The sequence below is a fragment of the Coregonus lavaretus genome (genome assembly GCF_964263955.1).
Source record: "Coregonus lavaretus genome assembly, contig: HAP1_SCAFFOLD_466, whole genome shotgun sequence".
NCBI classification, from domain to species: Eukaryota; Metazoa; Chordata; class Actinopteri; order Salmoniformes; family Salmonidae; genus Coregonus; species Coregonus lavaretus.
Window position 1 is genome coordinate 132,021 of NW_028157102.1, and position 22,034 is coordinate 154,054.

The following is a 22,034-nucleotide window of genomic DNA, read 5'->3' on the forward strand; positions in this document are numbered from 1 at the left end:
TAAACTCCGGTCTAACGGTCGTCTTGCGCCGAACTGCGCAAGCCAGTGTCTTAAGTAGTTTTTGACGAAAATGAAAACGTGTCAGTTTGTCACTTTCACGAGGTTGGGACTGGGAGTAATAACATGTTCAACTACTTAAGACACTGGCTCGAATCTAGGTTGTGCCTTTAGATTTGGAGAAAATGCACAACTAAGGAAGAAAAACGTTTCTGTGCGCTGAGGCATTGGTTCCTGATTGGTTCCACCAGCTGTCAGTATAAACTAGGAATTAATTCTCGACTCACTCATAACACGGCGGTGCCTATTTATAACGAACCCTGAGTGTCATGTTTCCCAGTTTGTTCTTGGCCAAAGTTAGCTCGTCACTATTGCCACCCTGCCTCTCGCCATGTTCTCCGGCTGAAACTTCTGCTCCACTATTTCAAAGTTATTCATAACTATTATCATATATAAATTAACTGTAACTGGTAGTCAAGATGTCGAATATCTCCTACCATATCTCCAATCTGTTGGAGAAAATGACATCTACTGACAAAGACTTTCGGTAAGAAGCCCGAGTGCTTTGCAATGCATGTCTGAGTGTGGGATGACACAGTAATAATGTGGGCTATCAACGATGACTGTCATTTTCTGTGTCAGCCTGCCACTAAGTATTTCTGCCTACTTTTATTAGTAATTACTTTAAAACTGGCCTATAACTTATCTCACCTATTCAGATGATATTAAGTGCATAATAATGATGTCAAGGTTATGATAATAAAAAAATAAATGCTAACTCCTTTCACTAAAGTGTGTCCACAATAATAATTATGATGTAATGCTATTTTCTAGAGCCTCAAAATGACTATTATCATATTGATAATAATTGAATGACAGGTGCGATAGGGAGAGCCATGAGAATACGAGGGAGAAGATAATAGATATACTTTATTGTCCATTTCGTGAGAACCAAAACAGACAGTGTAGTCATTTCCTCCAGGTTCATGGCCATAATAAAGGAACACAGTCTAGATTACATCACAGTACAAAAGATAACTTCATTTATTAATATCAAGACCGTCATATTGGACTCGTCTTTTCCTCCAGCTTCATGGCCACCAATGACCTCATGATGGAGCTTCAGAAGGATTCTATCAAGCTGGATGAAGACAGTGAGAAGAAGGTGGTCAACATGCTCCTGAAGCTGCTGGAGGACAAGAACGGAGAGGTTCAGAATCTAGCAGTCAAGTGGTAGGCTAACGCTGGCGTGTCTCTCTTTATAATAACCATTGTGTTTGTAAAGTGTTAAAAATACACAAGGCGTCTCCTGTGTGTCACAAGGTATTTCGTATCATAGACATGTTGATAGTTAAGTCTTTCGTCAAGGACCACTTGCAGATATAACAACTTTTATTTGTTTGAACAGTGCTTTTCAATCGGTTTAGTTAGGTAACGATTCTCCCCACCGCTCTGCTGCAGCCTGGGTCCCCTGGTGAGCAAGGTGAAGGAGTACCAGGTGGAGACCATGGTGGATACTCTCTGCTCCAACATGATGTCGGACAAGGAACAACTCAGAGACATCTCCAGTATGGGTCTGAAGACAGTCATCGCTGAGCTGCCCTCATGCTCCGCAGGTACGGGTCACTTTGTTGTTCAAGCTACGCTACAGAATGGTTCCCCTTGGAGGAGCTCTGAAATGGAAACTGTCCATTGAGAGTGTATTATATTATGTCAGCTAACCATGTAGCGATTTTGTGTTGGTGTAAGCAATGACAAGCATTTCGCTACACCTGCTATAACATCTGCTAAACACGTGTATGTGACAAATTACAATATGATTTGATTTCATTTGACTGGAGGAAGTGTCCACCATTGTTAAAATCCATGACAGGGGCCCAATCCCACAAATGCACCCCTAAACCCTATGGGCATAGGGTTTAGGGCTTAGGGGTCCATTTGGGATTGGGCCAGGGAGTGTAGCCTACAAGTGCACACTTCAGTAGAAGGGTAGAGAATCTGGACGCAGCAACCTATACAGTTCTAGAATGGCTCTTTTGCTTTGAGTTACCAGGTCAGAGCCTGACTGCCAATGTGTGTAAGAAGATCACGTCTCAGCTGATAGGAGCCATGGGGAAACAGGAAGATGTTTCTGTTCAGCTGGAGGCCTTGGACATCCTGTCGGACATGTTGGGAAGGTAAGTACTGCTTTTCTAGAGTGTTATAAACATGCTTTTTAAACAGAAGATCCTGTACCCTCTCTGTTCTCCCCTATAGGTTGAGTGGTACGTTGATCAGCTTCCATGCCTCCATCCTGACCAGCCTGCTCCCCCAGTTGACCAGCCCCCGTATGGCTGTGAGGAAGAGGGCTATCATGGCCCTGGGTCACCTGGTGCCCAGCTGCAGCACGACCCTCTTCACCCAGCTCACCGAGCACCTGCTGGCTGAGCTGGGCCGGGGACAGCAGACCTCCACCACACGCACCTACATCCAGTGTCTGGCCACCGTCAGCCGCCAGGGAGGGCATCGAGTCGGTGAGGGAGCTAGCTAGCCTTAGCATGGGTGGTGTTCAGCGGGCAGGAGAGGGCATCGAGTCGGTGAGGCAGGATGGGGTATGGTGAGGTGGGCTGGGGATCAGTTTCTTTATGCTTGATTGTAGAATTTATAGTTTTTTATTAGAGTTCTTGCAATGAATGACATCCAAGTCATTTTTTTACAAAACCATCTTGATATCTGTCACCTGGTTGCACTAAAAATTGACGCACTAAAAATTGACGTTGTATGAAGTTTTAGCCACCAGAGGGCAGCATTGTATTGGTCAGTCTGGTAAGTGATTGTGGTATTGGTCCTGTTCCAGGTGAGCACCTAGAGAAGATCATCCCCATGGTGGTGAAGTTCTGCAGTGTGGAGGATGATGAACTCAGGGAGTACTGCTTCCAGGCCTTCGAAGCCTTCGTCCGCGGGTAAAACTCTCTACTGAATCTCTCTCTCTCTCTCTCTCTCTCTCTCTCTCTCTCTCTCTCTCTCTCTCTCTCTCTCTCTCTCTCTCTCTCTCTCGATAGCTCTCTCTCTCTCTCTCTCTCTCTCTCGATAGCTCTCTCTCTCTCTCTCTCTCTCTCTCTCTCTCTCTCTCTCTCAATTCAATTTCAATTCAATTTCAATTTTCAATTTAAGGGCTTTATTGGCATGGGAAACGTATGTTAACATTGCCAAAGCAAGTGAAGTAGATAGTAAACAAAAGTGAAATAAACAATAAATATTAACAGTAAACATTACACTCAGAAGTTTCAAAAGAATAAAGACATTTCAAATGTCATATTATGTATATATACAGTGTTGTAACAATGTGCAAATAGTTAAAGTACAAATGGGAAAATAATCTCTCTCTCTCTCTCTCTCTCTCTCGATATCTCTCTGTCTTGATTTATGATTTATTGTGATTTATTGCACCCATTACTAACTGACCAGTGGCCAGTGCTCACACGAGATTAGACACAGTTGAAAAACATACCCATAACTACTAAATAAGTTCTGTACTTTATCTGATATTTCTATATAAGATGCCCCAAGGAGATGTCCCCTCATATCCCCACGGTGATCAAGCTGTGTCTGAGGTACATCACCTATGACCCCAACTACAACTATGATGTGGATGAGGACAGGGATGAGTCCATGGACACAGAGGACGGAGGGGATGTGGACCAAGGTACTCAAACTATCAACAAACATATCAACAGCAACTATGCTGATATGCAATTACTGAATAGAGTTAGGGTCAGGATCAGGGTCAGGGTCAGGGATAGGGTCAGGGATAGGGTCAGGGATAGGGTTAGGGATAGGGTCAGGGATAGGGTCAGGGTCAGGGTTAGGGTCAGGGATAGGGTCAGGGTCAGGGATAGGGTCAGGGTTAGGGATAGGGTCAGGGTCAGGGATAGGGTCAGGGATAGGGTCAGGGATAGGGTCAGGGATAGGGTCAGGGTCAGGGATAGGGTCAGGGATAGGGTCAGGGATAGGGTCAGGGATAGGGTCAGGGTCAGGGATAGGGTCAGGGATAGGGTCAGGGTTAGGGTCAGGGATAGGGTCAGGGTCAGGGTTAGGGTCAGGTTTGGGGTTAAGGTAAGGGTTAGAGTCAGGTTTGGGGTTAGGGTCAGGTTTGGGGTTAAGGTTAGGGTTAGAGTCAGGTTTGGGGTTAAGGTTAGGGTCAGGTTTGGGGTTAAGGTTAGGGTTAGAGTCAGGTTTGGGGTTAAGGTTAGGGTCAGGTTTGGGGTTAAGGTTAGGGTCAGGTTTGGGGTTAAGGTAAGGGTTAGAGTCAGGTTTGGGGTTAAGGTTAGGGTCAGGTTTGGGGTTAAGGTTAGGGTTAGAGTCAGGTTTGGGGTTAAGGTTAGGGTCAGGTTTGGGGTTAAGGTTAGGGTTAGAGTCAGGTTTGGGGTTAAGGTTAGGGTCAGGTTTGGGGTTAAGGTTAGGGTCAGGTTTGGGGTTAAGGTTAGGGTCAGGTTTGGGGTTAAGGTAAGGGTTAGAGTCAGGTTGGGGTTAAGGTTAGGGTCAGGTTTGGGGTTAAGGTAAGGGTTAGAGTCAGGTTTGGGGTTAAGGTTAGGGTCAGGTTTGGGGTTAAGGTTAGGGTCAGGTTTGGGGTTAAGGTAAGGGTTAGAGTCAGGTTTGGGGTTAAGGTTAGGGTCAGGTTTGGGGTTAAGGTTAGGGTCAGGTTTGGGGATAAGGTTAGGGTCAGGTTTGGGGTTAAGGTTAGGGTCAGGTTTGGGGTTAAGGTTAGGATCAGGTTTGGGGTTAAGGTTAGGGTCAGGTTTGGGGTTAAGGTTAGGGTCAGGTTTGGGGTTAAGGTTAGGGTCAGGTTTGGGGTTAAGGTAAGGGTTAGAGTCAGGTTTGGGGTTAAGGTTAGGGTCAGGTTTGGGGTTAAGGTTAGGGTCAGGTTTGGGGTTAAGGTAGGGTCAGGTTTGGGGTTAAGGTTAGGGTCAGGTTTGGGGTTAGGGTCAGGTTTGGGGTTAAGGTAAGGGTTAGAGTCAGGTTTGGGGTTACAGTTAGGGTCAGGTTTGGGGTTAAGGTTAGGGTCAGGTTTGGGGATAAGGTTAGGGTCAGGTTTGGGGTTAAGGTAAGGGTTAGAGTCAGGTTTGGGGTTAAGGTTAGGGTCAGGTTTGGGGATAAGGTTAGGGTCAGGTTTGGGGTTAAGGTTAGGGTCAGGTTTGGGGTTAAGGTTAGGGTCAGGTTTGGGGTTAAGGTTAGGGTCAGGTTTGGGGTTAAGGTTAGGGTCAGGTTTGGGGTTAAGGTTAGGGTCAGGTTTGGGGTTAAGGTTAGGGTCAGGTTTGGGGTTAAGGTTAGGGTCAGGTTTGGGGTTAAGGTAAGGGTTAGAGTCAGGTTTGGGGTTAAGGTTAGGGTCAGGTTTGGGGTTAAGGTTAGGGTCAGGTTTGGGGTTAAGGTAGGGTCAGGTTTGGGGTTAAGGTTAGAGTCAGGTTTGGGGATAAGGTTAGGGTCAGGTTTGGGTTCAAGGTTAGGGTCAGGTTTGGGGTTAAGGTAAGGGAATTTAGGGAATTTAAATACAATCTATTGGACATTAATTGTAATAGGGTCTGCTTGTATGGCCAATGGAACAAAGTCAATGTTTTTTTCCCCCTTGCAGAGTCAGATGATGAGTACAGTGACGATGACGACATGAGCTGGAAGGTACGGAGGTCGTCCGTCAAGTGTCTGGAGGCTGTGATCAGCACCAGGAGAGACCTGCTGGTGGAGCTGTATGGTTCAGTGGCTCCAGCCTTGCTGGCTCGGTTTAAAGAGAGGGAGGAGAACGTCAAGACAGACATCTTTGTAGCCTTTGTTGCCCTACTCAAACAGACCAGGCCTTCTCAGGGCCTCATCACCACAGCAGCAGAGCCTGGAGCCAAAGAAGACCCAGCCATCACTCTGCTTAAGAAACAGGTCATTTGTTCTGGTTGTTGTTGTTGTTCTGGTTGTTGTTGTTTTCTAACCATTATTCATCCAGGTTAGTCTCATTGAGATAAAATGACATTTAAAGTGAGTCCTCGTCCAAGACAGCAGCAGGGCAGACAGTAAACGCAATATTGTATATCACAATACAGAGGTCACAAGGTGAATTAGGAGACATACTGCAGTACATTTTATCTGAGCTTTCATTTGTTTGAGGTGTTTCTCAATGCTTTGTTTGTTGTTTCTCAGGTCCCCACAGTAGTGAAGGCTCTCCACAAACAGCTGAAAGAGAAGAGCATGAAGTCTAGACAGGGCTGTTTCAGTCTGCTGACAGAGCTGGCCAACGTACTGCCAGGAGCCCTGGGGGAACACATACCAGCTCTCATCCCTGGTAACCTCACTAACACGCTCACATACCAGCTCTCATCCCTGGTAACCTCACTAACACGCTCACATACCAGCTCTCATCCCTGGTAACCTCACTAACACGCTCACATACCAGCTCTCATCCCTGGTAACCTCACTAACACACTCACATACCAGCTCTCATCCCTGGTAACCTCACTAACACGCTCACATACCAGCTCTCATCCCTGGTAACCTCACTAACACGCTCACATACCAGCTCTCATCCCTGGTAACCTCACTAACACGCTCACATACCAGCTCTCATCCCTGGTAACCTCACTAACACGCTCACATACCAGCTATCATCCCTGGTAACCTCACTAACACGCTCACATACCAGCTCTCATCCCTGGTAACCTCACTAACACACTCACATACCAGCTCTCATCCCTGGTCACCTCACTAACACGCTCACATACCAGCTCTCATCCCTGGTAACCTCACTAACACGCTCACATACCAGCTCTCATCCCTGGTAACCTCACTCACTCACACGCTCACATACCAGCTCTCATCCCTGGTAACCTCACTCACTCACACGCTCACATACCAACTCTCATCCCTGGTAACCTCACTCACTCACACGCTCACTCACCCACAGCTTCTCATTTAAATTACTACATTCCTTTGTTCATTTCTTGGGCCAGTAGTTTTTTTCCATAACAAATAAGATTTTATTTGGATCCCCATTGGCTGGTGCAGCTACCAGCTACTCTTCCTGGGGTCCACAAGAAACAAGAATCATGACAGAATACAGGACAATAACAGAACAGCTCAATGACAGAAGCTACATACATTCAACATGATCTTGACCATCTGCTGAGTGACCAGTAGGGCCTCGGAGATGATCTTATAGAAAGGGTCCTCCACACACTGCACCACCGGGGGCAGAATAACCTTCATGTGAGGCTGGGAGACGTCAGGAGGGTGGCTGTAGAGGAAAGAGAGGGCGTCGATTATGTGACCTGGCCAGGAAAAAACTCTGGGCCTACTGCAGTTATAGGCTACAACAATTGTTCATTTCTTCTCTGTAGTTAGTCATAGGACCAGGACTATTTCCCAGTCTTAGCCACGTGGTCAGGAAAACTCATGTCCCTAATTATATAGTACAATAACTTAAAAGGAAATAGTGTTGGAATGGCTATTGTAACAATGTCAAAAAGTCATCTTGACATTCATATTAATCTTTTCTCTGGCATCTCTCTTTTCAGGTATAGTTCACTCCCTCACCGACAAGTCTACCTCGTCCAACATGAAGATCGACGCCCTCTCTTTCCTCCACGTCCTCCTGTGCAGCCACCCTCCTGACGTCTTCCAGCCTCACATGAAGGTTATTCTGCCCCCGGTGGTGCAGTGTGTGGAGGACCCTTTCTATAAGATCACCTCCGAGGCCCTACTGGTCACTCAGCAGATGGTCAAGATCATACGCCCGTTAGGAGGTAGGTATTGTAGCCAAAGAGGTTAGAGAGGTGGACCAGTAATCGAAAGGTTGCTGGTTCAAGTCCTGGGCCGGGCGATGAAATTGTGGGGACTGAGCTGGCTACTGCAGGGCTGCTGGTGTCAGAGCGTTGTGCCTCTCGACTTCTGTCTGGGGTTGGGACAAAAGGCAGAAGAAGAATTTCCGTTCCAACCAAATAAACAATAAAGTATCTATTCTACTCTAGACAAACTACCCGCCTTTGACGTCAAGCCCTACGTGAAGGATGTGTTCTCTGGCACTCTGAAGAGGCTGAAGGCTGCAGACATAGACCAGGAAGTGAAGGAGAGGGCCATTTCCTGTATGGGTCACATAGTGTGTCACCTAGGAGACCAGCTGGGTGGGGACCTCCAGCCGACGCTGCAGATCTTCCTGGAGAGACTGAAGAACGAGATCACCAGGTAGGTAGCCTAGAGTGTTGCAGGTACGAATCCCAGCGGCGATTGGGAAAAATCTGGTGGGTTGGGACCGGAGAGTTACTGGCATCAGTATCCTCATGCCATTGAGCAAGGCACTTATCCCCTTAAACTGCTCCCATAACCCCCTACACTATACTGTGGCTGACCCTTCCTGCCAAGCTCTCTGTGGGTTTATGTGTATCTCGGGGGGGGGGTAGGGATAAAGACAAAAAGTGTCTCCATGACAATAATGTATCTTATCCATAGAGTTGGAGGGCACATCTTTGCATCTCTGCAAAAATGGCTTCTGTGACAACATGGGCAGCTTCATGGAGGGCTATCGCTGTTTCAAAGTAGTCCATTTCTTCTCCTAACAGGCTGACTGCAGTGAAGACCCTGACTCTCATCGCCACATCACCCCTCAGGATCGACCTCCGACCTTTACTCACTGAGGGCATCCCCATCTTGGGCTCCTTCCTCAGGAAGAACCAGCGCGCCCTCAAGCTGAGCACGCTGACTGCTCTCAACATGATCGTGATGAACTACAGCGACAGCCTGAAGCCCCCTATGATCGAGGCTGTGCTCAACGAGCTACCTGCCCTGATAGAGGAGAGCGACATGCACATATCCCAGGTGGCGGTGATGCTTCTCACCTGTTTAGCTAAGGTGTGCCCCTCCTCCCTGTCCAAGATCGGGAACACTGTCCTACCTGGTGTGTTTCATCTGGTTCATTCCCCGTTGCTGCAAGGAGGGGCTCTGTCGGCCATCTTGGAGTTCTTCAAGGCCCTGGTGGTCACTAAGGCTGGGAACACGGGATACAACGACCTCCTGAAAGCTCTCACCGGTCCTTTCCACAGCTCAGGGAAGGCTGCAGGCCCCACGCCCATGCACAGACAGTCCTACTACTCTGTTGCCAGGTAGGAGTAGTGGTTTGTTCGATTGATTGATTGATTCAGTGGACAGATAAAGAGTTAAAGGGGATAGAGACAAGTGATATACTTACAGTGTCCTTTAGAGGCATGGGAAACATACAATTATGTTTTAATTTCTTCTGTTTTCTATTTTCTATTTTTTTTCTCATGTTTGGCCAGGTGTGTGGCTGCTCTATCCTCCGTGTGCCCTAAAGAAGCATCCGGAATGGTCACCAGCTTCATCCAGGAAGTCAAGAACCCCAAGTCTTCCGAGTCGGTCAGAATCCTGTCCTTCCTGTGTCTGGGGGAGGTGGGGCGCACCATGAACCTCGGGGGTCAGAAGGAGCTAAAGACCGTGATCCTGGAGGCCTTCTCCTCTCCCAACGAGGAGGTCAAGTCAGCCGCTTCCTGTGCTCTGGGGAACATCTGTGTGGGCAACCTGGAGGAGTACCTTCCCTTTATGCTGAAGGAGATAGGTAGCCAGCCTAAGAGAAGGTACCTGCTGTTACACAGCCTCAAAGAGGTGATCAGCGCCTGCTCGGCGGAGAGCTTGATGGCCCACGTCGAGGATATCTGGGCTCTGCTCTTTAAGAACCGTGAGTGTGCCGAGGAGGGGACGAGGAATGTGGTGGCGGAGTGTCTGGGAAAACTCACCATGGTCAACCCGGCTCAGCTCCTGCCCAGGCTCAAACAACAGCTGTCTTCAGGGTCTCCTGTGGCCCGCAGTACTGTGGTCACTGCTGTTAAGTTCACCATCGTTGATCAGCCTGTACCCATAGATTCACTACTCAAAGGATGCATAGGTAAGATGTCAAAGTGGCTCAACACAGGTCAAATGACAACCTTATTCCCTATACTGCACTACTTTGGGTTAAAGCCACATCTGGTTAAATGTAGTGCACTGTATGGTGAAACAGGGTCATTTAAAATGTCCAGGGTTGTATTCATTCAGGCAATGGCACAATGGGATTTTAAAAAATAATAATTTGCAACGGAAAACTAAAATGAGTGTTTGCTATTGGACTAGTTCAAGTAGTCCCTCCCTGTTTCAGTTTGCTTTCTTCCATTTGGTTCTTAATGAACATCACCCTGTTCTCTATGACATCACCCTGTTCTCTATGACATCACCCTGTTCTCTATGACATCACCCTGTTCTCTATGACATCACCCTGTTCTCTATGCCAGGTGACTTCCTGACTACTCTGCAGGACAAAGACCCGAATGTACGTCGTGTGGCGTTGGTGATGTTCAACTCAGCGGCCCACAACAAACCTTCTCTGATCCGCGGTCTGCTAGCCTCAGTACTGCCTAGCCTCTACAACGAGACACAGATCAGGAAGGACCTTATCAGAGAGGTAGTGTGTAGTGTGTAGTGTGTGTGTGTGTGTGTGTGGCCTGCTAGCCTCTTCAATGAGAAACAGATCAGGAATGGCTGTTGCGGTGACCGTATTACCGCCACACCGGCAGTCATGTTGATTCATTCAAAACCACCGAATGCATATTAGAGCTTATATGAGCACAAGCCTGAAAAAGAAAACCTGAATTAAAATAATGATTGTGCCGTTATACAATACATAGCATGCTGCATATTACACATGGTCCTCTGTAGCTCAGCTGGTAGAGCACGGCGCTTGTAACGCCAGGGTAGTGGGTTCGATCCCCGGGACCACCCATACGTAAAAATGTATGCGCACATGACTGTAAGTCGCTTTGGATAAAAGCGTCTGCTAAATGGCATATTATTATTATTACATGGCAGAAAAACGTTTTAAAAAAACTGATTTAAGATATCTTTGGTACATAACTGGTCAAGCGTAAATCAAACAAATTCAGAGTTAGCCTACAATTATAGTGAATTTTGCGGAACTACGCACTGTTTCGCCAGTGCGCCGGCACAGTCCAGTGCGTCCTGTGCTAGCACCACGCATGTGCCGTGCGAAAATGGGCATCCAGCCAGGACGGGGTGTGCCAGCTCAACGCTCCTGGTCTCCAGTACGCCTCCTCGGTCCTGCATATCCTGCGCCAGTTCTACGTACTGTATCGCCAGTGCGCGTGCACAGCCCAGTGCGACCTGTGCTAATGCCTCACACATATTGTGCGGAAGTGGGCATCCAGCCAGGACGGGTTGTGCCAGCTCTACGCTCCAGACCTCCAGTGCGCCTCCACAGTCCGGTACGCCCCGTACCTGCTCCCCGCACCAAACCAGTGGTGCGCGTATCCAGTCCGGTACGGCCTGTGCCAGCTCCTCACACCAAACCAGTGGTGCGTGTCGCCAGCCCGGTACGTCCCGTACCTGCTCCCCGCACCAAGCCAGTGGTGCGTGTTCCCAGTCCAGTACGGCCCGTCCCTGCTCCTCGCACCAAACCAGTGGTGCGTGTCGCCAGCCCGGTACGCCCCGTACCTGCACCTCGCACCAAGCCAGTGGTGCGTGTTCCCAGTCCGGCCCGGCCCGTGCCTGCTCCTCGCACCAAGCCAGTGGTGCGTGTTCCCAGTCCGGCACGGCCCGTGCCCGTTCCACCGGTGCCCAGTCCAGCTCCGGTCAGCGGCTCCACTCCGGAGCCAGAGCAGTCCGCTCCACCGGTGCCAAGTCCAGCTCCGGTCAGCGGTTCCACTCCGGAGCCAGAGCAGTCCGCTCCACACCGGTGCCCAGTCCAACGGGGAGGCAGTAGGGGAGAGGTCGTCACGCCCGGAGCCGGATCCGCCTCCGAGGCTGAATGCCCACCCGGACCCTCCCCTAATGAGTCAGGTTGGTGCGGCCGGAGTACGGGAGGGGGGGGGTACTGTCACGCCCTGGCCTTGAGAGGCCGGTTGTTTTTAGTTGGTTTGGTCAGGGCGTGAGATTCTATGCTAGAAATTCTATGTTTTTGTTCTAGGTATTGTATTTCTATGTTTGGCCGGGTGTGATTCCCAATCAGAGACAGCTGTTGCTCGTTGTCTCTGATTGGGGATCATACTTAAGTAGCCTGTTTGCCTACCTTAGTTGTGGGATCTTGTTCCGTGTTAGGCTCGTATGTGTTTAGCCTGAGGACTTCACGCTACGTTGTTTCTTGTTTTGTTTAATGTTTATTTGATTTAATAAACATGTTCGCATACCACGCTGCACCTTGGTCTGACCCGTCTCTCAATGATCGTGACAGTAACGCCAGGGTAGTGGGTTCGATCTCCGGGACCACCCATACGTAAAAATGTATGCACGCATGACTGTAAGTCACTTTGGATAAAAGCGTCTGCTAAATGGCATATTATATTATTATTATTATTATTTTGTCTTATTTCTTGTTTATTCACAATAAAAAATATTTTGCATCTTCAAAGTGGTAGGCATGTTGTGTAAATCAAATGATACAAACCCCCAAAAAATCAATTTTAATTCCAGGTTGTAAGGCAACAAAATAGGAAAAATGCCAAGGGGGATGAATACTTTTGCAAGCCACTGTATCTTGTCTGCTAAATGAACAAGCCTACAGCCTATGGCATGGAGCATAGCCAGATAACATACAGTAGACTAACTCAAATACTGTTCTTCTGAAATACATTTTCTTCATATCATAATGTTTCTTTAGACCTGCCTAAAATATATAATGGATTTATTGTGATGGTGTATATTCAATTGTTTATTAGACTTTTTTTAAATGTAGATGTTCCAAAAGCGGTTTGTATGCAGAATGTATGGAGGCTAAACATGTTTATGTTAGTTAACGGTTACCATGAGACCGGCAGGCTTTTGCATGACAATAACCGTCTGACAAAATGTCATGACTGCCACAGCCCTAGAAAGGACCTTATCAGAGAGGTACACTGACAATTTATGTTCCAGTTTCCCAGACACAGATTAAAGTCCCAATGCAGCCGTTTTTATCTCAGTATCAAATCATTTCTGTGTAACAATAAGGTGCCATACTGTGGGTTTTTTTCTCCAATTAAAATTGTTAAAAATATACAAAAATAGCTTCTTAGCAAAGAGCAGTTTCTCAAGCAAGAATTTTGCTAGGACTCTGGGAGTGGTCTCACTGGGGATGGGAAAACTGAAAACTAGCTGTTATTGGCAGAGAGGTTTGGAACTCTCTTTCTTATTGGTCTATTTACCGCCTGGTGATGTCACCAGGAAATGCCAAAACTCCATCCCACCAAAACAGGCTGAAATTTCAGGTGGTCTTTTCAAACAGCTCTTACACTAAAAGTGCATTATCATAATTTTCACAATTTCACAGTATTATACCAACATCATAGTGTGGAAATATACACTGAGTGTACAAAACATTAGGAACATCTTCCTAATATTGAGTTGTACCCCCTTTTGCCCTCAGAATAGCCTCAATTTGTTGGGGCATGGACTCTACAAGGTGTAAAAAGCGTTCGACAGGGATGCTGGTCCATGTTGACTCCAATACTCTAATGCTCCAAGTTGTATCAAGTTGGCTGGATGTCCTTTGGGTGGTGGACCAGTCTTGAAAAGCCCAGAAAACGTTGCAGTTTTTGACACACTCAAACCGGTGCGCCTGGCACCTACTGCCATAACCCGTTGAAAGGCACTTAAATCTTTTGTCTTGCCCATTCACCCTCTGAATGGAACACATACACAATCCATGGTCTCAATTGTCTCAAGGCTTAAGAATCCTTCTTTAACCTGTCTCATCCCCTTCATCAACACTGATTGAAGTGGATTTAACAAGTGACATCAATAAGGGATCATAGCTTTCACCTGGATTCACCTGGTCAGTCTGTCATGGAAAGAGCAGGTGTTCCTGATATTTTGTACACTCAGTGTATACAACACAGGAAAATCACGTTTTTGAGTGCACTGGGCCTTTAATACAAGACCTGGACTAAAAAGCACTTTTAATGGCGCTGGTCCTAGGATTAATATCTGACTGGGAAACCAGCCCTATATGTGTTGAGTGGAGTCCTCTGTGTGCATTTTAATAAATCTCATGTACTGACTATGTGTTGAAAATGTGTAATGCTACAAAACAACCGTTATCGAAGAGGACACTAACACTCTCTCTCTCCATCTCTCTCCATCTGTCATCATGTCAGGTGGAGATGGGTCCGTTCAAGCACACAGTGGACGATGGTCTGGACGTGAGAAAGGCAGCGTTTGAGTGCATGTATACCTTACTGGACAGCTGCCTGGACTTCCTGGACATCTCCGAGTTTCTGGAACACGTCGAAGAAGGCCTCAAAGACCACTACGACATCAGAGTAAGACTGCAACGCAAACTTTATTAGGACGGCAAACTAACTTCCTGAAAGGCCTAAAGCAGTCCCCTAAAACACATGGTACTGGCGTTTCAGGACACTCCTAAAACCGGACAAATGATGCGTAAAGTACACAGCCAATTCAATGGTTTTTCGATGAGAGCAGTGCGTTTTTAGGGAGCCGGGGAGGGTCACGCGCTGTCTGTCAGAAAAGTTGGGGAGGTTTTAATCTTTAAATCTAAATCTTAAATCACCCAGAACCTGCTCCGTTTTTGGTGGAGGCTGTTACGAGAGACCAACTTTGATGCAATGAGAGATTTGTCAACCAATGCTACCAGTGAATAAAGATGTACTTATCACGACCGCCTCAGACCGCTTCAGACCGGTTCAGACCGGTTCAGACCGCCTCAGACCGCCTCAGACCGCCTCAGACCGCCTCAGTTGCTAAGTTCTCCAGATTCCATTACTCTTTTTTTTTGTATTGGCATTAGCACAGTATACATGATCCCAATTCTAGCTCCAAGACAGTGGCAATTTGAAAACATGAAAAAGTCGATTGTGCTGATTTATAGGCACATTGAACCACGTCGAGGCGCGCCGTACATTAAAACATGTCAGTGGCTAGTGCTGAAACGAAGAAGTCGTATCCGAATGAATTCCTCCATCTTGAAAAAACGGATAGAATGTCTCACCCATCTTATTTCTCTAAAGTTTCTTCCTGCCTGCCCCCCCCCCCCAGATGTTGACGTTCATCATGCTGGCCAGACTCTGCTCTCTGTGTCCCAACGCTGTGGTCCAGAGGCTGGACAGACTGATCGAACCTCTCAGAGCTACCTGCATCACCAAGGTAAGGAGACTGATGACATGGCAGTCCACACAAGCCTCCAATAATTAAAGGCGCCGCTTTTCTTATCTGGATGTTAACAAACTAGAACAGATCCACCTTGACTTGTGCACAGGACTCATTTTTTTTGCACTTTTTGTCTGGTTTGAATTGACTAACCAGTTCGTCCATAAACATCTTAACATTACTATGCTAAGCTATGCTGGTTAGGAAATATAACTGTGAAAGTGGGTGAGTGAACACCAATCAAAACAATGTGCATGATCATACAAGGGGTAATTAAAAGATGTCATCATCTTCGTCCCAGGTGAAGGTAGGGCCTGTGAAGGTAGGGCCTGTGAAGGTAGGGCCTGTGAAAGTAGGGCCTGTGAAAGTAGAGCCTGTGAAAGTAGAGCCTGTGAAAGTAGAGCCTGTGAAGGTAGGGCCTGTGAAGGTAGGGCATGTGAAGGTAGGGCCTGTGAAGTTAGGGCCTGTGAAGATAGGGCCTGTGAAGGTAGGGCCTGTGAAAGTAGAGCCTGTGAAAATAGGGCCTGTGAAGATAGGGCCTTTGAAAATAGGGCCTGTGAAAGTAGAGCCTGTGAAAGTAGAGCCTGTGAAGGTAGGGCCTGTGAAGGTAGGGCCTGTGAAGATAGGGCCTGTGAAGGTAGGGCCTGTGAAGATAGGGCCTGTGAAAATAGGGCCTGTGAAAGTAGGGCCTGTGAAGGTAGGGCCTGTGAAAGTAGGGCCTGTGAAAATAGGGCCTGTGAAGGTAGGGCCTGTGAAGATAGGGCCTGTGAAAATAGGGCCTGTGAAAGTAGGGCCTGTGAAAGTAGAGCCTGTGAAAGTAGAGCCTGTGAAAGTAGAGCCTGTGAAGATAGGGCCTGTGAAGATAGGGCCTGTGAAAATAGGGCCTGTGAAGATAGGGCCTGTGAAGGTAGGGCCTGTGAAGGTAGGGCCTGTGAAAGTAGGGCCTGTGAAGGTAGGGCCTGTGAAGATAGGGCCTGTGAAAGTAGGGCCTGTGAAGATAGGACCTGTGAAGGTAGGGCCTGTGAAAGTAGGGCCTGTGAAGGTAGGGCCTGTGAAAATAGGGCCTGTGAAAATAGGGCCTGTGAAAGTAGAGCCTGTGAAAATAGGGCCTGTGAAAGTAGGGCCTGTGAATGTAGGGCCTGTGAAAGTAGGGCCTGTGAAAATAGGGCCTGTGAAGGTAGGGCCTGTGAAGCTAGGGCCTGTGAAAGTTGGGCCTGTGAAAGTAGAGCCTGTGAAAGTAGAGCCTGTGAAAATAGGGCCTGTGACGGTAGGGCCTGTGAAGGTAGGGCCTGTGAAGGTAGGGCCTGTGAAGATAGGGCCTGTGAAAATAGGGCCTGTGAAAATAGGGCCTGTGAAGATAGGGCCTGTGAAGGTAGGGCCTGTGAAGGTAGGGCCTGTGAAGGTAGGGCCTGTGAAAGTAGGGCCTGTGAAGGTAGGGCCTGTGAAGATATGGCCTGTGAAGGTAGGGCCTGTGAAGATAGGGCCTGTGAAGGTAGGGCCTGTGAAAGTAGAGCCTGTGAAAGTAGAGCCTGTGAAAATAGGGCCTGTGAAAGTAGAGCCTGTGAAAGTAGAGCCTGTGAAGGTAGGGCCTGTGAAAATAGGGCCTGTGAAGATAGGGCCTGTGAAAATAGGGCCTGTGAAGATAGGGCCTGTGAAGGTAGGGCCTGTGAAAATAGGGCCTGTGAAGGTAGGGCCTGTGAAAGTAGGGCCTGTGAAGATATGGCCTGTGAAGGTAGGGCCTGTGAAGATAGGGCCTGTGAAGGTAGGGCCTGTGAAAGTAGGGCCTGTGAAGGTAGGGCCTGTGAAGATAGGGCCTGTGAAAATAGGGCCTGTGAAAGTAGAGCCTGTGAAGATAGAGCCTGTGAAGGTAGGGCCTGTGAAGATAGGGCCTGTGAAAGTTGAGCCTGTGAAAGTAGAGCCTGTGAAGATAGGGCCTGTGAAGGTAGGGCCTGTGAAGGTAGGACCTGTCAAGGTAGGGCCTGTGAAGGTAGGGCCTGTGAAGGTAGGGCCTGTGAAGTTAGGGCCTGTGAATGTAGAGCCTGTGAAGGTAGGGCCTGTGAAGTTAGGGCCTGTGAAGGTAGAGCCTGTGAAGGTAGGGCCTGTGAAGATAGGGCCTGTGAAGAAGGAGCCTGTGAAGATAGGGCCTGTGAAGGTAGGGCCTGTGAAGATAGGGCCTCTGAAGGTAGGGCCTGTGAAGGTAGGGCCTGTGAAGTTAGGGCCTGTGAAGATAGAGCCTGTGAAGGTAGGGCCTGTGAAGATAGGGCCTGTGAAAGTTGAGCCTGTGAAAGTAGAGCCTGTGAAGATAGGGCCTGTGAAAGTAGGGCCTGTGAAGGTAGGACCTGTGAAGGTAGGGCCTGTGAAGGTAGGGCCTGTGAAGTTAGGGCCTGTGAATGTAGAGCCTGTGAAGGTAGGGCCTGTGAAGTTAGGGCCTGTGAAGGTAGAGCCTGTGAAGGTAGGGCCTGTGAAGATAGGGCCTGTGAAGAAGGAGCCTGTGAAGATAGGGCCTGTGAAGATAGGGCCTGTGAAGGTAGGGCCTGTGAAGATAGGGCCTCTGAAGGTAGGGCCTGTGAAGGTAGGGCCTGTGAAGTTAGGGCCTGTGAAGTTGGGGCCTGTGAAGTTATGGCCTGTGAAGGTAGAGCCTGTGAAGGTAGGGCCTGTGAAGATAGGGCCTGTGAAGAAGGAGCCTGTGAAAGTAGGGCCTGTGAAGTTAGGGCCTGTAAAGAAGGAGCCTGTGAAGGTAGGGCCTGTGAAGATAGGGCCTGTGAAAGTTGAGCATGTGAAAGTAGAGCCTGTGAAAATAGGGCCTGTGAAGGTAGGGCCTGTGAAGATAGGGCCTGTGAAGGTAGGGCCTGTGAAGGTAGGGCCTGTGCCAGTCCTCAGTCTAAGAAACTTCTATCTGCGTTGTATTACATTTACATTTTAGTCATTTAGCAGACGCTCTTATCCAGAGCGACTTACAGTTAGTGAGTGCATACATTTTTCATACTGTATCACGTACTTAGGCAATATGCCAAGTGGGAAATTGTGTGAACTAACATACACCAAAAGTATGTAGGACATTTACATCAGAATTACAGATCAATGTTCATCCTGCAAGCATTTTATATACAGTGAGCTCCAAAAGTATTGGGACAGTGACACATTTTCTTGAAATGATACAGTGACTATGAGGTTAAAGAGTGCAGACTGTCAGCTTTAATGTGAGGGCATTTTCCTCCATATCAGGTGAACCGTTTAGAAATTACAGCACTTTGTGTACGTAGTCCCCCCATTTTAGGGCACCACAGTACCTTCAACAAGTATTCATTCCCCTTGACTTATTCCACATTTTGTTGTGTTACAGCCTGAATTCAAAATGGATTAAATATATTTTATTCTCACCCATCTACACACAATACCCCATAAAGATGAAGTGAAAACATTTTTTTTTAGAAATTTTGGCAAACGTATTGAAAATGAAATACAGAAATATCTCCTTTACATAAGTATTCACATCCCTGAGTCAATACATGTTAGAATCACAATTGCACGTCTGGATTGTACAATATTTGCACATTAGAAATCCTTCAAGCTCGGTCAAGTTGGTTGTTGATCATTGCTAAGCAATCATTTTCAAGTCTTGCCATATATTTTCAAGCTGATTTAAGTCAAAACTATAACTAGGCCACTCAGGAACATTCAATGTCATCTCGGTAAGCAACTCTAGTGTATATTTGGCCTTGTGTTTTAGGTTATTATCCTGCTGAAAGGTGAATTTGTCTCCCAGTGTTTGTTGGAAAACAGACTGAACCAGGTTTTCCTCTAGGTTTTTGCCTGTGCTTAGTTCTATTCCGTTTCTTTTTATCCTAAAAAACTCCCTAGTCCTTGCCGATGACAAGCATACCCATAACATGATGCAGCCACCACCATGCTTGAAAATATGAAGAGTGGTACTCAGTGATGTGTTATGTTGGATTTGCCCCAAACATGATGCTTTGTATTCAGGACATAAAGTTAATTTCTTTGACACATTTTTACTTCAGTGCCTTATTGAAAACAGGATGCATGTTTTGGAACATTTGAAATTCACTGTTCGAATGAGGGACCATACAGATAATTGTATGTGTGGGATACAGAGATGAGGTAGTCATGCAACTTATTATTTGACTTGTTTAGCAAATTTTTACTCCTGAACTTATTTAGGCTTGCCATGACAAAGAGTTTGAATACTTATTGACTCAAGACATTTCAGCTTTTTATTTTTTATTAATTTGTAAAAATGTCTAAAAACATAATTCCTCTTTGACATTATGGGGTATTTATTGTGTGTAAGCAGTGACACAAAATCGCTATTTAATTCATTTTAAATTCAGGCTGTGGAAAAAGTCAAAGGGTGTGAATACATTCTGAAGGGACTATAGCTTCAACCAGTCAGTGAATCTAACCTGTTAGTTTAGTGCTGCGAACACATAGCTCTGTGTGCAATAGTGTTTAACATGATTTTTGAATGACTACCTCATCTCTGTACCCCACACATTACAATTATCTGTAAGGTCTGCTAACCTCCCCTGTTGTTGTAATGGTGAGAGGTTAGCATGTCTTGGGGGTATGATATATGTGCGTCTGTAACTTTCTCACTCATCAATATTCAATATTCCTTCAGGACTATCCGTAATGATGGTAGCATCCACAAAATAATGTCGAAGTGTTTAGAAACATATTCTATTCTTATTTACAATAAAAGTGACTCCAAAATAACACAATGCATGATTTATTTATGTATTATTGTTATCATTTCAAATCCAAAATGTTGAAGTATAGAAACAATAATAATGTGTCACTGTCCCAAAACTTTTGAAGCTCCCTGTATTTACGTTACGATAAAAGATGTGACCAGTGCACTATCTGCTTCCTCTATCGCCATCCCAGGTGAAGGCGGGGTCAGTGAAACAGGAGTTTGAGAAGCAGGAGGAGCTGCGTCGTTCGGCGATGAGGGCCGTGGCAGCCTTGCTCTCCATCAGCGAGGTGGAGAAGAGCCCTGACATGGCCGACTTTGCCAACCAGATACGCACCAACGCAGAGATGGCCTCCATCTTGGAGAGCATCCAGGGAGACGCGCGCTCCAGCCCAGTGGAAAGCATGGACACCAGTTAGAACTAAAATGACAGGAGGATCGTTTTAAAGTTATTCTTTAAATTAATGACAAATAATAGAACAGAAACCGAAGCCAATGCCAACACATTTTGGCTCGATGCAAATTGTATGACTGTCGTTAGGCAGTATTCACTGCCACTGAAATTATTCATATTCTGCCTTGAAAGTTGAGTTGGAAACGTGCCTTTTTTCACTAGTCAGGATGTCGTACGTAGGCCATAATCATGCCTTCTGGTCATTGAGGTAATACTTTATTCAAAGGGCTTTAAGGCCAGTGGTATTCAGTGCCATTTTTTTAGGGATGTGATATTGATACAGTATTCTCAATGAACACATTGCAAATAAACCAACGTTTTGTTCATTTAACTGTGCACCATCTAGTGTGTAAAATGTTAGACTTGCATAATGCATTGCAACACCACCCCCCCCCCCCCACCCCCAATATACAGTGCATTCGGAAACGCATTCAGACCCCTTGACTTTTTCCACATTTTGTTACATAACAGCCTTATTCTAAAATTGATTAAATCGTTTTTTCTCCCCTCATCAATCTACACACAATACCCCATAATGACAAAGCAAAAACAAGTTTAGACATTTTTGCAAATGTATTAAAAATAAAAAATGTAAATATCACTTTTACATACATTACCGGTCAAAGGTTTTAGAACACCTACTCATTCTAGGGTTTTTCTTTATTTTTGCTATTTTCTACATAATAGTGAAGACATCAAAACTATGAAATAACACATATGGAATCATGTAGTAACCAAAAAAGTGTTAAACAAATCAAAATATGTTTTATATTTGAGATTCTTCAAAGTAGCAACCCTTTGCCTTGATGACAGCTTTGCACACTCTTGGCGTTCTCTCAACCAGCTTCATGAAGTAGTCACCTGGAATGCATTTCAATTAACAGGTGTGCCTTGTTAAAAGTTAATTTGTGGAATTTCTTTCCTTCATAATACGTTTGAGCCAATCAGTTGTGTTGTGACAAGGTAGGGGGCATATACAGAAGATAGCCCTATCTGGTAAAAGACCAAGTCCATATTATGGCAAGAACAGCTCAAATACGCAAAGAGAAACGACAGTCCATCATTACTTTAAGACATGAAGGTCAGTCATGACGGAAAATGTCAAGAACTTTGAAGGTTTCTTCAAGTGCAGTCGCAAAAACCATCAAACGCTATGATGAAACTGGCTCTCATGAGGACCGCCACAGGAATGGAAGACCCAGAGTTACCTCTGCTGCAGAGGATAAGTTAATTAGAGTTATCAGCCTCAGAAATTTACATTTACATTTTAGTCATTTAGCAGACGCTCTTATCCAGAAATTGCAGCCCAAATCAATGCTTCACAGAGTTCAATTAACAGACACATCTCAACATCAACTGTTCAGAGGAGACTGTGAATTATTATTATTATTATTTAATTTTTTATTTCACCTTTATTTAACCAGGTAAGCCAGTTGAGAACAAGTTCTCATTTACAACTGCGACCTGGCCAAGATAAAGCAAAGCAGTGCGATTAAATACAACAACAACACAGTTACATATGGGGTAAATAAAACATAAAGTCAATAACACAATATAAAATCTATATACAGTGTGTGCAAATGTAGTAAGTTATGGAGGTAAGGCAATAAATAGGCTGTAGTGCAAAATAATTACAATTTCGTATTAACACTGGAGTGATAGATGTGCAAAAGATGATGTGCAAATAGAGATACTGGGGTGCAAATGAGCAAA

The 22,034-nt window shown here is 46.2% G+C and overlaps 1 protein-coding gene across 1 annotated transcript; it reads left to right on the plus strand.

The window, feature by feature from the left end:
- Positions 1-455: 455 nt before the first annotated feature.
- On the plus strand, positions 456-20,650 carry LOC311125811 (cullin-associated NEDD8-dissociated protein 1-like). Its single transcript, XM_084199843.1, has 17 exons — positions 456-544; positions 1,087-1,230; positions 1,459-1,613; positions 2,051-2,174; positions 2,254-2,510; positions 2,834-2,939; positions 3,537-3,682; positions 5,606-5,901; positions 6,160-6,301; positions 7,530-7,757; positions 7,983-8,196; positions 8,571-9,110; positions 9,285-9,907; positions 10,290-10,459; positions 14,142-14,306; positions 15,043-15,150; positions 20,062-20,650. The coding sequence occupies exons 1-17, from the start codon at positions 477-479 to the stop codon at positions 20,284-20,286; spliced, it is 3,711 nt and encodes a 1,236-aa protein (XP_084055969.1). The 5' UTR covers positions 456-476; the 3' UTR covers positions 20,287-20,650.
- Positions 20,651-22,034: the final 1,384 nt, after the last annotated feature.

Bases quoted from the DNA above. Each gene is read 5' to 3' on its own strand.
- LOC311125811 (XM_084199843.1), top strand. From the start codon at position 477: ATGTCGAATATCTCCTACCATATCTCCAATCTGTTGGAGAAAATGACA. The intron at 2,511-2,833 runs GTGAGGGAGCTA...GTCCTGTTCCAG, and splicing joins CCAGGGAGGGCATCGAGTCG to GTGAGCACCTAGAGAAGATC. The intron at 10,460-14,141 runs GTAGTGTGTAGT...TCATCATGTCAG, and splicing joins GGAAGGACCTTATCAGAGAG to GTGGAGATGGGTCCGTTCAA.